The sequence below is a fragment of the Nicotiana tabacum genome, chromosome 11 (genome assembly GCF_000715075.1).
Source record: "Nicotiana tabacum cultivar K326 chromosome 11, ASM71507v2, whole genome shotgun sequence".
Lineage (NCBI taxonomy): Eukaryota > Viridiplantae > Streptophyta > Magnoliopsida > Solanales > Solanaceae > Nicotiana > Nicotiana tabacum.
In genome coordinates this window covers 11,967,308-11,983,959 of record NC_134090.1, presented here as the reverse complement: position 1 = coordinate 11,983,959, position 16,652 = coordinate 11,967,308, and the positions used below count along the sequence as shown (strand labels likewise).

Genomic DNA, 16,652 nt, shown 5'->3' with positions numbered 1-16,652 from the left:
ATTGTAACGTGTGCCTAACTTACACATCATGTATTCGTGACTCTTAGCGACATCCATGGGCTCACAGTAGCTATTTTTGAAGCATATTAATTTATTGGCACAAGAGTCCAACTTCAGCTAAAAGCAATTCATGTGGTGTATAGAGTTTGCCTAGGAAAATTCTACTTGCCATCCTAGTGGCACAAGTCTAATTATAGGAGGTCCAAACTAATTTGACAAAAAATTAGAAAATAGAGCAAGGGTCATTTCTAGACAGATTTCAAGCTTGCGATAGAGTTTATTGTAACGTGTGCCTAACTCACACATCATGTATTCGTGACTCTTAGCGACATCCATGGGCTCACAAGCATATTAATTTATTGGCACAAGAGTCCAACTTCAGCTAAAAGCAATTCATATGATGTATAGAGTTTTCCTAGGAAAATTCTACTTGCCATCCTAGTGGCACAAGTCTTAATTATAGGAGGTCCAAACTAATTTGACAAAAAATTAGAAAATAGAGCAAGGGTCATTTTTAGACAAATTTCAAGCTTGCGATAGAGTTTATTGTAACGTGTGCCTAACTCACACATCATGTATTCGTGACTCTTAGCGACATCCATGGGCTCACAGTAGCTATTTTTGAAGCATATTTAATTTATTGGCACAAGAGTCCAACTTCAGCTAAAAGCAATTCATATGGTGTATAGAGTTTGCCTAGGAAAATTCTACTTGCCATCCTAGTGGCACAAGTCTAATTATAGGAGGGTTCCAAACTAATTTGACAAAAAATTAGAAAATAGAGCAAGGGTCATTTCTAGACAGATTTGTCAGAGAATTTCTTTTTACACGAGTCAAAATTTTTGTTGCTGGTTGGGATTACTAAGTAACAATTAACAATTCAATATTACTACAACATTTTTTTGTGTGATTTTTATCTTTTCACCTGTGAAAATATTGACTCCCAAATCAACCATAAAGTAAAATAGTATAGAAGATAATAGCAAAAAAACAATTGCATTTCCAATTTCCTCATTACAAAATAACATACTCATATGTATATGATGAACCATCAAAGAACACAACTCAAACAAACAAAACAAAAGAAGAAAACCCAAATAAACAAATAATTTAAGCTATGATATAATAGCTTTAACCCCCCCCCCTCCCCCCACAAAAGAAAAGACCAATTTATATTACTACTTAGACTTGAAAAGGCCATGGCCAATTCTTGATATCTTCTTCATCTTGAACCTTAGCACTTCTTTTCATAGCAATTGATCCACCAACAACATTACCATCACCTTCCACATAAGAATAATATTTCAAGAAAAATGCAAGTGTAAGCACAACCCACTCAAAGCAAAATATCAAAGCACACAATCCACCACCCAATCTCAAAATCATCTCACCATCTTCTTCCCTAACATAAGACTTCAACTTTCCAAGAAAATCACCCGTTCTTGTAAAAATCAGCACAAAAACAGACCCCTGTAAAATGGCAGTTAAAACAGTTGAAACCATGTGGGGTCCATACCATTTTCCAGTTCCCGAGGAAGTGGAAACGGCTGCGCAGCCAAAGACTGCGCCCCCAATTGTGAAAATGTGGAGAAGAATGAGAAAAAATCCGCAGAGCGAAGGGATAAGACGAAGAGAAAGGGTCAAGAAGATGCAGCTGGAAGCTGCTCCAAGAAGAATGTAGTTGCATATAAGGAAGAATTTGCGAGTACGATAAAGGGATTCAGATATTTCTGCATAACTAGTGAAGCCCATTTTCCTTTTTCGATTATAGAGATGACGTTCAAGAAAGGATTATTTTTTGTAGATGAAGTTTTTGTAAGTGAACTGAGGACTGAGATTAAGGGAGTTTTGGTATATAAGGTGAGGAGAAGGGAGGTTTTTGTTTGGGTAGGGGGGGGGGGGGAGGTGTAACGGTCATATTTGTGACTTTGATGGGAATATGACCGTTGTGTGGGAAAGAGAATACAAAAACAGAAAATGTTTGAGGTGTTACAGGCTTACAGCTAAGCTGATGAGGAGCAACGGGAAATCATTTTCAAAGTCAAAATATCCTATATTCATTACTTTTGGAGTTTGATTAAAAAGGATAAAATACAATATAAGATGAAAAAAGAGAGGGTACTTTCCAATTTTCAGTAGTCAGTATGAAAATTATGTTATCACTTGGCTAAAAACACTTTACCTTAAAGTAGAAACGTCAAGTTCGAACCACGAGAATGAATAAACTCTTTGTAGGTAACATTTTCACTAAAAATGAATTTACACGGCACAAATTCGAATTAGTCAAGCAAACTAATTTCGAATGCCGGATACATATAGCCAAACCAAGAAAGTGATCCACAAGATCCTCCTGCCCATACACAGGTTGTGCTGTGGAAGTTGTTTGGTACGCGAACTAAATTATCCAGAGATTATAATCCTTGGACTAATTTATCCCACCTTGGAGGTGAGATAAAATAATCCCAAGTTGGATGGGATAAGGTGGGATATGTCTGGGATTAAATTTATATCATGTTTGGTTGATGGTATAATCCTTACCTTATGACACCTTATCTCGCGTACCAAACGAGCCCTAAATAAGCATGTAACTTCAAGTACCCTGCCAGAATTCCACAATTTAAACATAACAGTAGTACATTTCTTTGCAAAAGTATACCAGACAAATCCAGTTTTGATACTGGTGAGAGGAATGGGAGAGAACAAAGAGAATCGACAATTACAAGGAGTTTCAGCGACAAAAACAGAGAAGAGCGATCGGCGAACAAATTTTTGCAGCTACAATAATTACAGAGCAAGTCACATTCTGAAAACAAAAGTCAAGCACTAGAGAAATTTCTACTCTCATTTCAATTGATCATGTCACATGTACTCCAGAGAAAACTAGGAGATAACCCATTACTTGCAATTACAAATATAGTTGGCATGCGGCGACCTCAACTCCTATCACATCCATGAAAATCTTTTTGCAAGATCTCAGAGACCCGCCAAAATACAATAGCCAGGATCCTTCAGAACGAATTCCTATTCAAAGAGTGCATAGAGGCATGGATTGTACAGCAAGCAAAAATAAGTGTTGCTACTATTTCCACATGGAGAAGCACATCTATGAATCAGCTTCGAGTTCAGCTCCAAACTTCTCTAATCTATCAGTTTCTTCATCTATATCTCGGACTAAAGCATGGTTAACAGATCCATCATCCTCACTAGCATGGATTTGCCGACCAGCAAACCTGTTACAATAAACGAATACAAATCAGATGAGGGAAACAAAAACAAGGACAATAATGGAACAAAGTTCAAGCTCTCAGAGATGCTGATTAGTCTGCTGTCTATACAGAAAAGCAACTTCACGAGATAAGCAATATTACATGCTTGTTTATACTCCATCTTACATTTTATATGGTTGTGTATTTGGCGGAGAGTTTAAGAAAGAAAGACTCTCTACACACCAAAAGTGCAATTGGAACTTGTGGTGTTAAAACATTTTTGTGGCTGCAAGAGCATATATCACACTAAGCGCAAAAAACTTAAAATTAAAGAGTTCCAAAATATAGAAAGGTTGGGAATAAACTAAAAAGGGAAGTGTGTCATATAAATAGAATAGAAGGAATAATAAGACTCGGGTAAAGAACTACAATACAGTCTGCATGAGATAACAAAAGTTTCAGATGCAATCACTTACCAGCGTCCATTCATCGCCTCAGTGCACCTATGTGCATCCCTCCTATCCTTAAATTTGACCAAAACAACCCCTTGTGGATGATTTTCGCACACCTGCAAAAGCAAGCCAATGAATGAGATAAAACCACCGGAATCCTACTGCAATATCTTTTTCAATCCATTAGTTAGACATATTTCATTTTCTGTCCTGATTTTTTTGACTCCTTTCCCTAAATCGCAAACTTTGCGAGGATACTAACCAAATTTTTACTAGTTTTTATGATCTTAATCTTTATGTGGTAAACTAACCATGATTTTCTCATATTTCAAATGACTACTCAAATATTTGTTTGTCTAACTCTGGTAAATAATCTATTTGAACTTTCCACTCCTACTCTTAGGATAGGAGTATGAAAACAGGAAAACCACTCCACATAAAATCCCTCAACTCCTTGAGTTCCACATGCCACAAAGGGGAAGGAAGTCACGGTCACCGGCAGACTGGCAGGTAAAAAGAACTACATGCGGAAATAAACAACCACAATTTGTACCCACTCGAAATGGGAGTGTCGAAGCAGGAGTAACCGCTCAAAAAATCTCCAGTATAAATAGCGCAATACGACCATAGAAGAAGTCCCAGACATCAGCAGAAAAAGAACAGATGCACAACGAGACAATTTCTACGTTGAATAGCTGCTTAGAATAATCAGTTGTGCTTATTTATGTGCTATTCGGAGAACTGAAGCTTAGGCTGGATTTAAAACGCATATATCCATTGACAAAGATTCCAATTTAACATTTAACAAGCAGGCAATGCACTGTAACTATTCCTTCGGAGCATAGTAGTTGCTTATGTAGAGGGTACTAGATGCAAGGAAGCATCAAGGCCCACCTTCAATCAACTGCACAAATGTAGAAGTGCAACAAGAAGCAAGCAACCAATCCTGGCAAATTTATGGAACAGATGAGCATTTCGACTCTGATCTTTACTGCAAATTGTTGTTCTAAGATTATAAAAGGTACTTATAATCTTGAAGGCCCAGAATTCCTACTTTACCGACAGGTGAAAAGAGCAAAACAGCTTCGCACAGAACCACATAATTTAGAAATTCAACAAACTCAGAAGGCGCACATATCACCCTATATTGGTCGACAAACTCACATCAATAACTCATCTCCTAGTAGAGCATATAGCTTATATATCACAACATAAATAAGCAATATTATAAAATCCAGAAACCGCAGAACAGGCAATACCTTTACTAAGTCCACTGGGCCAAACTTTGAACACTCTTCTTGGACGTCCTGCTGTAGTTCGGAGCATAAATTCTCATCCTCCTATTGACAAGATTTCAAGTGCATTAGCTGAACGGCGGCTCAGAAACAATAACTAATAGGTAAATCTCACACTCAAGGATTCAACTAGTAGCAAAACTAGAGTAAACTACATGTTGGTAAAAACAGTAGCAAGACAGCTTCCTGAACAAAATAACTGGAACTTCAGAGTAAATGCCTCCACTTCATAGTGATTAATATATGCTGCAACTGCTTATTACTATGTTATGTTTACCAGTATCAGCATTGATATGCCAACAGTTTACAAAGGTATGGCAATTTGGCAACTGCAATTCATCTGTTAACACTTTGAGTACAATTTACTGTTCCAGTCAGACCGAAATTGAAAGGTTACAGAAAATGAGTATCCACATAGAAACATTACCCGCAATTCAGCTGGTGTGAACATGTAGCGAAGCAAAACAGTAGCTGGGACCAATATCTTTGCGTCATCCCGACCACCTGATACCACCAGTAATAAAGAAAATTAAGAGGGGACAAGGAAAAAAGGAAAATATATGCTGTAGCCATTCATTGATTTAACTGATAATATCTTAGCATAAACCGAGTTTCAAATTAGAGATAGAAGAAGAATCAATAATAATTGAGAAGCAACAAAGAAGATCAATAAATGTTAAGAGTCCACATTGGTGGAGGAAATGTGTTGTTGTCTCCTTGTACAGTCTTAGGCAATCCTCACCTCTTGAGCTAGCTTTTGGGATTTAGGCCCAAGGTCCATTTCTTCACATGGTATCAGAGCCAAACTCATTCCTATTCTTGGTTTACCCACCATGTTATGTTGTCCACACTCCATATGTCCAGTTTTTTGTGTGAGGGGAGGTGTTAACTGTCCCACATTGGTGGAGGATACAAGTTATGGTCTCCTTATATGGTCTTGGACAATCTTCACCTTTTGACCTAGCTTTCGGGGTTGAGTACCAAAGTCCATTTCTTCACAGTAAAATTTCTTTCAAAATTCACTATGCCTTTTATCAGCTTCATTCTGCCTACACTTTAATATCTCTCAAGAGTCAACTTATAATTTTCCATACTCAGAAAAAATTCTAGGTACAAATAAGAAGCTGACTTGAAAGCTCAATGATCTTTAACTCCAAAGCCAGTGTCTAATTATTCGCATAAACCCCATTGGCACCCCCACGGCGCCACCCACACAGCAAAGAAGATTACTATGTATAAGCTGATAGAAGATGCTCTATACCACTCTTTTGATATACAAATACAGATGTAAAGGCAAGAACTGATCCTTCTCTCTTTACGTTTTTGTTCTTTTACCTTTAAGCTTGAATTAGCTCAAAAACATAAGATCATGAATTCATGACTATTCAGTCTTCTGAATGGAGCGAGGTCCGACAAATAGTGCACCTCGCAAGGATGAAGGAGAGAAGCTGAATTTGAAGACAAATGAAATAAATAAGGGGGTTGCTTGAGGTGCAGATTTACTGTCTCTGCATGTAAGGACAAACATGAAGAGTAGGAAAGGCATTTATCTGGGAAGGAGTTTGTCAGGGTGCATGTGCGATAAAACTCGGTCGCTGGAAATTTCAGGCTAGGGGTGTAGCGATAGGAGGAGACAATGACCTAGAATGAGAAGACAAGGATGCTGATTATGTAAGATTAATCCGGGAAGGAGTTTGTCAGGGTGCATGTGTGATAGAACTCGGTGGCTGGAAATTTCAGGCTAAGGGTGTAGAGATAGGAGGAATCAATGACCTATAATGAGAAGACATGGGTGCTGATTATGTAAGTCTATCATGCACTTTCCAGAGGCTAATTGAGCAACCAGTGGCAAGTTAGGATGCAACAGAGAAATAGAACAGGATGCTACTGCAGCAAACTGTTAGTAACATGTTCGCTATCCAAGAAGAGCCACAACATAATGCAAATTAAAAAACTTCCGGACTGATTGAGGACTATAACCAAACAGGTTATGATGGACGTTTTGGATAACAATATGTGTAACCAATTAAGAAATAAGAAATGATTGTCAGTTCAGCTGCTGCAAAACTGAAATGCTGGTTTCAGTCGCTAACTTATTCCAAACTTATCAAAACCAAAACTCACACAGAGCAAACTGGAATGGAAAGAAGATTCATTTACACAGATATGAAAACTGCAGCAACAGTAATGCAAACATATGAATAAAAGAGCATTTCAGGATCTCGATAACCAAACCGTTTCTTTGAATCAAAAGTAACCTGGAAAGGTAATATTGTGGCATAAGACCAGCTTATAAATAAAAGACAGGTAAAAGACATACCCCAGCCAAGCATCTTATGCTCAACTTTTTGGAGTTTCTTCTTCTTCTTCTTGTCCACATTCTTGGGTATGAACCTTTCCCCTGCGAAGTCAATAAAGGTTTATTCAAAGGAAACAATAAGGCATTCAAGTGACTATAAATACAAAGATGACCGATGCTTTATTTGGTTAATGTAATAGCAAGACTAATCACCAAGTACAATTTGCAATGCACCAAAAGAACATCTGACTATTTACCTTTTTGCTCAAACTTTGCTTGTGTAACTGTCATAGGGATTTTGTCACCTGGGCGTAAAGGTGCGCCATCCAAAATTTTAATGGCTAGATCAACTGAAGGTTCCTAATGCACAAAGGTTACCCAATAAAGATAAAAAACATGGATAACAATTACAATAAAGAACTCCAAAAGTCATGGTTTGTACTTTAGAAAGGAACCATTACCTTAAGGTATGTAACAAGTGCATCGCCCTTCTTCCTTCCAGTTTCTTTGTCAAAATAAATCTTCACTCGAGGCTTTTGTGTTTCTGGATCCTATAATTTTTATAATAGATCATCATAAATTGTATACTGTTATGTAGCGACCAAACTTTGAATACCTTATAACCAATGTCAAAAGATCACAATTTGACAACCAAAAAGCTCCAAATAAACTTATTGAAGAAGATTGCCTTTTCCTTTAAGTCGTGCAGTGCAACAATCACCATAATGGTGCATATAAGACGGATTCAGATCCATTTAAAACATATAATATGTCAATAACTAAAATAGTCTATGGAGAAAAACAGCAGTCAAGTGAGCCAAGCAAAACAAACTAACCAAGGAAGAGAAATAAGTTTAAAAGTAATTCAGCATCTAAATATCAGGGTTATCAGTTGGGGACGTATTAAATTACTCTGTGGTGTCTTTAGGCCTTGAGAGCTTGCCCATAAGTTAGTTAATGAGAATTGTTTGATCACCAATCATGAGACAATCTTCATTTGCATATTCATAATGAGTCTCTGGGCTAGTGAAAGTGAAGCCAAAGTAACAAAAGAAAACAACCTGCAATGCATCTTTTGCCAAAATACAGGTAATATCCTAAGCAGAAAATAAATTAAAATGACCTTGATAGACTAGATGTGGCCACAACAATCTTCAGAATCAAATTTTCATGAATATATAAGGTAAAAACAGAAGTTTCGCACCTCCTTTATGATCCCGCACTTTGAAAAGACTTCAACCACCTGCAATGATCTCAACATTAGTGTAGCATAATAAAGAAGCCAAGGATGCTGCGCTGCTCAGAGATATACAGGAACAAACAAAAGGATTCCTTCAGTTAGGTCAGTAACAAAATTGCTAACTACCTCGTCAACAGTGACATCTTCTGGCAATCCTGTAATATAGACATGAGTATTGACTTTTAATTCGAACCAGCTATCTGGAGGTTTATTCGCTTCCTGCACAGGCAGTAGAAAAGAAAGGTGTGAATGATATGTATTTAAAAAAAAAAGAGATTGCACATGGAATAATGCCTGCTCATCTAAGAGGAAAAAGCAATCAATTATAGTTTACAATCTTTTTATCCCAAAAGAAGAAGACAGCAAATGAGACCTGAATCCAGACAACCAAGAAACAAAAAGCCAGAGTAGCCTTTGACCTGGAGAAAAATAAAAGTTACAGAGTGAGTAACCTTCTTTTCAGAATCATCTGTTTCAGGCAGTTTTCTCTTGCCATTTTCTGTCGCCGCTGTGGTTTCAGCTGAATCTCTAGCAGTCTTATCAGCTTCAATGTTATCCATGTTCTTGTTCTCATTTCCAGAAGAATCGTCAGCGGGCAAAGTTGGAAAAAGTTCCTCTTCTTCAGCGTAAGTCATATCTTCTAGACCATACTCATTTTTCTCGGTTGGATCTTCCTATAGAACCTCATTTTATCAAGACAGCTTTCAAAGCACAACAGAGAAAAGGTACAGAAGTACAAGTCACAAGATGTTCTCTTTCTTCCTTTTTTTTTTGGAAAGAATGATAAAGAATAATAATAGCAATGCAGCATCAAGCAATAATTATCAGATTAACAAAAAAAAGCTTATGTTTTAGATGTGATCACAAACTTGTTTTATGTTACAAAGCTAAATTTCTGAGGAGCGAAGGAACAAAGAAGACAGCTAGAAGTAATATACTACCTGAGGTACCCAAACTTTAAGAGCTTTATCCCACTTGTACCTAGTTCCATCATCATCAGTGAACTCCTCTTCACCATCTGGAGGAGTTGAAGGTCTTTGTTCCTCATCAACTGCTTGCTCATCCTCCGCCTCTTTCACTTCCTTTTGAAACTTTTCATACTCATCCAATGGATCATTAGAGGTCAAAGGAACTGCAGAAAACAAGTAACAGGTGTTTCAGCCAAATGCGACATAGTATTAAGTTATTACATTTCTGCATGTTCATTTCTTAAGCGACCAAATCCTTCACCTGAATTTGTACCATCAATGCTCTGCTCAGGTACATCAGTTAGCAATCCAGGAATCGAGCAAAGTGGTTGCCAATCACTCCTTCCTTCTGACCATACAAGTGTATTCTCCAGTAGGTATCCAGCAGAGTAGTGCTCTGTCGACGTCAAGTAAACAAGCTTTAAAATCTCCTAAGACCATCTACAGATGAATACAATTGTTCAAGATAAAGGCTGATAGTTTACACCTGAAACTTTTAAAACTAAAAGCAACAAAGACAGCAAAAAAGGAGAGGCATAAAGCATTCAGAACTCAATGAACACCTATACAAAAGAAGAAAGCTATCAAAGATGAATTCCTCCAATTTAAACAAAGAAAACTACAGTCCATCTCCATCAAAAGTCATTCAAGGAGAGCAATGTAAAATGTATCTACTCACTGAACAGCGGAATTTTAGAAACTCACCACGCAATTCAGGTATCGTATATGGGCCTAACTGCTGTTGGTCTTGTGCAAGCACATACCAACCCAATCCAGAAGTCGTATATAAACTACTGTTGCCTTCACCTACAACAGAAATCCAAAAATCAAACTTCACCTTTTTTTTTTAAGGAAACAATCAAACTTCTCCTTCTTTACCCTATGAAGTACCTAGTATGCATATTTCCAGAATCCAAACATAATGCATCCTCACCACCAAGAACCCCCCCCCCCACCCCCCACCCCACCCCCCACCCCCCGCACCCCCAAAAAAACAGGAGAGGCAGCATGAAACCAGCATATCATGAAAACTCAAAAACTAGTTTCTAAATTTTCGAAAGATTCGAAAAACTGTGTTTGGAAGTCTTAATAAAGTAAAGTAACTTTTGTTGCAACATCAGCCAAAAAAACAGACATCTTGAAAAAAATTAACAACTGCTTTGCAAACTCAGAACTTGAAAATATTGAAACACAAGTCACATGAGATTGTAAAACCTAAGGAAAGCTCCCAAGCGGGACAGTGGTAAGAGCCAGCTTGAGATGTGTGAGTTAGGCGCACGTAACGTGTTCAAACCATGTAGCAGACAAAAAACTGATATTTAACTGCAGAAAGGCAGAGGGACAAGCCCATTATCCACCAGGTTTTAGACGTAGCCTCGGGAATTTCCCGGTTATAAAAAGTTAAAGATTGTAAAATCTAAAAGGAAATAAGAAATTGTGATGTGTGAATTAGGCGCAAGTCACAGGTTCAAATCCTGTTACAGATAGAAGTCTCGTATTACAAGGATGCCACAGTATGGAAACATAAAATGTACAACCTAATAGAAATTACTACTAGTTGGATCCCCCCCAAAAAAGAATCTTTCAAGCGATTGTGTGACAACCTTTTCTTCTTCTCAATCATTCAAGATATTATGTGAATTAATATATTACCCAATTTAATGAGAGAAACCTAAATTAAAGTAAAAGGAAGCTTTCAACCTGGCATAAGCTAAGTTACCCCTCATTAGTCACTTCCCTGCGTGGTCAACTATTGTCGAGTCAATGTATTTGAGTTAATCATATACTCATTCTTACTCGTAGAGATACCTATTTATAGTGGTTTTCTTCCTGCATCAATAGTAGTGGAAAAAGATAGAGGGCTCTGGGGCTACGGGTTTGACGGAACCCAGTAGCTTTTGTTCAATGAGTGTATTTATGTAAAGAAATTTATAAAATAGGTACAAATATTAACTTTAGAACCCTGCTATTAGCACTTGAGGTCGTTCTAAAATCCTGGTTCCGCCTCTAAGAAGCGCCGGCGCTTCGTGTCACTGGCCCTCGGGGATTTCACAATTACAGAATTTTTTTCCAGTACAGTTACAGAATTAAAAAAAAAAGTAAAACCTAAAAGGAATATCTATACTTGATCCTCCTGTTCTATGACGAGATAGTAATATTAAACATAATCTTCACCAATATTTCCACCTACGTTCTTGCTTCCAATATTTGTAGCTTTTATTTAATAACCTTTCTTTTAAAAAAAAAAAAAGCAATAATTTTCGAAAATATTGATGAATTTGAAGAGGACAACAAAGTTCTCCTAACTATTAATGAACAGAAGAGCAATATCTGCAACTGCAATTTAAAATTCAAAATTATAACTAACCAATGTTATACTGTTGAGAAGGATGATTTTCAGAGGCATCAATTGATGCCATTGAATTTGTTTGTTTCAGTTTCTAGAAGTTTCTTCTTTGTGCTGCTGAGGCCCTCTTCGTCGTCTATACAGAGAAGCAATTGCAGAAAAAGGTTACGGGCAAATTCGGTTCGGATCTTTTAAACCGGTGCGAATTGTCCAGAATAGGTTTTATGGGCCAATAGCAATATGGATTTGGAGTTGGGAATTCATTCAAATTAAATACACTCATTTTCATTTCATTTTAAAAATAAAAGAATGAAGGAATTTCACAAAAATAAATTATATAGTTGAATATTATATTACTGAAAAAATCTAAAACTATTTTAAAAATCATAATAAATGAAACTTTTTTTGGTATAAACATTTGGCATCCAGGATCATTAGTTCGAATAATTTGAATTTACATCGTGTAAGGTCCATTAAAAGAGAAAGCTTTCTATATTAGAATTGTTTTTTGCATTATTCGGGATCCCACCGAAACCTCTAGTTTAAGTACGAAAGAAATCATATTTATCACACCAGATTCTTGGTGGTACAATGAAAACATTGTTAACTTAAACTCAAACGGTGATGAAAACGTATAAAATGAAGTAAAAATGGAGTATGTAGTAAGATTGTTGGTTGAGGGAATAACAAGGGCATTTGAAGGAAATTTCACCTTTGGACGTTATTTGGGACTTCTGTGAGTAATAAAGGGTCATCTATTGCTTTTAGACATACTACCATGAAGTGTTAATTGTTACACTAATCCACCACGATTGTTTTATTATAATGTTACAAAAGAATATATGATACACAAATTACCGTCAATAACAACAATAAATGTGATTTCATAAGTGAAGTTTGAGAAGGGTAATGTGTATGTAGTGTTACCCCTACCTTGTGAAGATAGAGATATTGTTTTCGATAGACCCTCTGCTTGGGAAAAGCATAGTCACATCATTATTAAACGAAATATAGTAGTAAAAAAGTCATGGAAAAGACGAAACACAAGGTAGTGCCAACATCAGCAAAATAAAAGTAAAAGAAATAACTGACATTAGTAAAGATCTAATTATAAGAAAGTAAGAGAATACAATTGATACTACATGTAAGAAAAGGATAAGCGTTCGACTACCTACTAGCTTTTTACCCTAGTTTTCGACTTCCGCACCTTCTTATCAAGATCCACGTCCTCGGCAAGCTGCAGATGTACCATGGCATGCCTTATTAACTTTACCTAATACTTTTTTGGCCTTCCTTTACCTCTCCTCAAATCCACCAAGGCAAACATCGCACACATTCTCACTAGGGCATCTGAACCTCTCCTCTTTACATGCTCAAACTGTCCACCACGGGGTCCGCTTCCGCCTTGTCCTGTTATCTCTCCTAGTATGTCCACACATTTATCTCAGCATCCTCATTTTCGCTACTTTCGACTTATAGACATGCAAACTCTTGACTGAACACTCTACCTCATCTAATATAGTCGGCCTAACAACCACTCTATAGAACTTACTTTTAAGCATCTGTGATACATTTTTATCACACAAGATATCAAATGCGAGCCTCCATTTCATCCATCGCGTCCCAATACGATAGATGATATCATCGTCAATCTCCCATAACCTTGGATTATTGTCCCGAAACTTGAAACTTCCTCTCTTCATATTAACTTGTATATTAAGCCTTACTTCCACGTCCGCTTCATGAGCTACATCCCACAAATTACTATCGCTAGTAAATTTTGTCCACCAACTGCATCATCTAGTTGATCTATGCGTTTAAGACATCTACCGACTATCTATATACACAATTATCGGACATCTTCTAATTAGTATTTCTTCACCCTATACTCTATGTCGTAAAAGCTTTTCATGATCATTCTCTATGCAACATAGTCTCTTGGTGATGGACGTTGGTATTATGTTAAAGAGGAAGAAAAGGTCTGTCCGAGGACGATCGAGAATTAGGTGGGGAACCTTGACTAAGGATAAAGCTCAGGAGTTGGAGGGGCGGTTGTCGGCTATAGGAGCTTGGAAGAGCAGGTGCATCAAAGGAGACTGGTGGTGGAATGAAGTGGTCCAAGGTAAAGTAGAAGTGAAGAAGGTGGCGTACCTAAAGTTAGTAGGAAGCATAGGTGAGGAGGAGAGGTGAGTGTACATGGAGAGGTATAAGGTATCTAGGAAGGAGGCTAAGCTGGCGATCACGGAGGCTAAAACTGCGGCTTTTGGTCGTATGTACGAAGAACTAGGGAAAAGGTGGGTAGAAGAAGTTATTCCAGCTGGCCAAGACGAGAGAGATGAAGGCTTAGGATTTGGACCAAGTGAGGTGCATCAAAGACTAGGATGGTAGAGTATTGAAGGGAGATGCCCAGATTAAGAGGAGATGACAGACTTACTTTCATAAACTTCTGAATAAAGAAGGAGATCAGCATATTGTGCTAGGTGAACTGGAGCATTCCGAGAGTCACCATGACTTGGGTACTGCAAGCGCATCGAGGTTGAGGAGGTGGTAGGAGTTATACGTAAGATGAGTAGGGGCAGAGCGACCGGGCCAGACGAAATTCCGATTAAATTTTGGAAGTGTGTGGGTAGAGCAGGCTTGGAGTGGCTGACTAGGTTGTTTAATGTTATTGTTAGGATGAAGAGGATGCCGGATGAATGAAGGTAGAGTATGGTGGTTCTGTTGTACAAGAACAAAGGTGATATCCAGAGTTGTAACAATTATAAGGGTATCAAATTACTGAGTCATACCGTGAGAGTTTGGGAAAGGATGGTTGAAGTGAGGGTGAGGAGGACAGTATCTATATCCGACAACAAGTTTGGGTTCATGTCAAGTCGTTCTACTACTGAAGCTATACACTTTATTAAAAGGTTGGTAATACAGTACAGGGAGAGCAAGAAGGATCTGCACATGGTGTTTATTGATATGGAGAAAGCGTATGACAAAGTTCCTAGAGAGGTTCTTTGGAGATGCTTGGAGGCAAAAGGTGTGTCGGTTGCCTACATTAGGGCGATTAAGGACATGTATGATGGGGCTAAGACTCGAGTTAGGACAGTAAGAGGCGACTCAGAGCATTTTCCAGTTATTATGGGGTTACACCAAGTTCGGCGCTCAGCCTGTTCTTATATGCCCTAGTGATGGACGAGCTAACTCACCATATTTAAGGTGAGGTGCCATAGTGTATGTTGTTCACTGACGACATAGTTCTGATTGATGCGACATGAGCCGATGTTAACGAGAGGTTGGAGGTTTGGAGACAGGCCCTTAAGTCTAAGGGTTTCAAGCTGAGCAGGACAAAGACGGAATACCTGGAGTGCAAGTTCAGCGTTGAGCCGAGGGAAGCGGGCATGGATGTGAGGCTTGAATCACAGGTCATCCCAAGTAGAGGCAGTTTCAAGTACCTTGGGTCGGTTATCCAAGGGGGAGAGGAGTTCGACGAGAATGTCATACACCGTATTGGGTGGAGTGGATGAAGTGGAGGTTAGCATCTGGAATTCTGTGTGGCAAGAGTGTGCCACATATACTCAAAGGTAAGTTTTATAGAGCGGCGGTTAGACCGACCATGATATATGGGGCTGAGTGTTGGCCTGTTAAGAACTCACATATCGAGAAGATGAAAGTAGAAGAAATGAGGATGTTGAGGTGGATGTGCGGACACACTAGGATAGATAAGATCAGGAATGATGATGTTCGGGAGAAGGTAGGTGTGGCTCCCATTGATGACAAGATGCAGGAAGCGAGGCTCAGATGATTCGGGCACGTAAAGAGGAGAAGCCCAGATGCTCCGGTAAGGAAATGTGAGCGACTGGCTTTGGAAGGCACGAGAAGAGGTAGAGGGCGGTCTAAGAAGTATTGGGGAGAGGTGATCAGGCAAGACATGGCGAGGCAAAATTTCCGAGGACATGACCCTTGATAAGGTTGTAGGTTAGGAGGTAGTTGTATCTTTTTCTACTTCCTACGTTTGTGAGGTTAGTCTGATAGGATTTTTGTCTTAGACTGCTAGTGGTTAATGTTGTGTCTTACTACTCTTTCGTTTTTCATAATGCCCGGTTTATTTAATGGCTATCGCTTTTGCTTTTTATCTATTTTCTGATCTTTATGATGTTGTTATTCCTACGGTATATGTTAGTGGTACTGATATTGTCTCTTTTTATCTTCTTGAGTCGAGAGTTTTTTGGAAACAGTTTCTCTACTCCCTCGGGGTAGGGGTAAGGTCTGCGTACACACTACCCTCCCCCCACTAGTAGAATTTTACTGGGTCATTATTGTTGTTGTCGTTGTCTTCTCTGTACTTGACACTTAAAACAGTTAAACATGCAAAAATATGATCATATCTAGGGGTGTGCATTCGATTTATCGATTCGATTTTGACCCTTATCGATAATTACTTATCGATTATCGATTTGTACATATGTTTATCGTTATCGTTTCAATAAGGTTTCGATTTTTTCGATTTCGATTTATCGATTTTTGGGGCTTATCGATTCGGTTATCGATTACACCAATAAGAAAATTTGCGGGATTCCACGGAAAGTATATCGCTATAAACACGCCTAACTAATATGGACAAAAGAAGCTAAAATAAGACGAACACCGTTTATAACATAAAAATTATGTCAACAAGCACATGCAACGAAACTAAAGTAAGGGATCAAATGTATGCCACCAACACTTCCATTAATTTAAACTTCATTCCCTTGAGCTTTAAATATGATCATTCCTTAAATGTGGTAGATGAAATAATAGGGTTAAGGACTTAGGGTAAAGGAAAGGGTATTATAGAATAAGGGTAAAATAAATAAAAAA

General features: G+C 38.1%; 2 protein-coding genes across 2 annotated transcripts; both read right to left on the bottom strand.

Moving 5' to 3' along the window:
* Positions 1-977: 977 nt before the first annotated feature.
* LOC107762322 (uncharacterized) lies at positions 978-1,843 on the bottom strand. Its single transcript, XM_016580668.2, has one exon. It carries the CDS (start codon positions 1,750-1,752, stop codon positions 1,183-1,185), a length of 570 nt encoding a protein of 189 aa, XP_016436154.1. The 5' UTR covers positions 1,753-1,843; the 3' UTR covers positions 978-1,182.
* A 773-nt stretch (positions 1,844-2,616) lies between these two features.
* Positions 2,617-12,073, bottom strand: LOC107762319 (uncharacterized). The gene is made up of 14 exons (XM_016580664.2): positions 11,829-12,073; positions 10,166-10,267; positions 9,723-9,857; positions 9,434-9,624; positions 8,945-9,166; positions 8,619-8,711; positions 8,457-8,495; positions 7,714-7,803; positions 7,510-7,612; positions 7,274-7,354; positions 5,381-5,457; positions 4,918-4,998; positions 3,683-3,774; positions 2,617-3,230 (listed from the first exon to the last, which is right to left on the bottom strand). Exons 1-14 carry the CDS (start codon positions 11,878-11,880, stop codon positions 3,104-3,106), a joined length of 1,485 nt encoding a protein of 494 aa, XP_016436150.1. The 5' UTR covers positions 11,881-12,073; the 3' UTR covers positions 2,617-3,103.
* Positions 12,074-16,652: the final 4,579 nt, after the last annotated feature.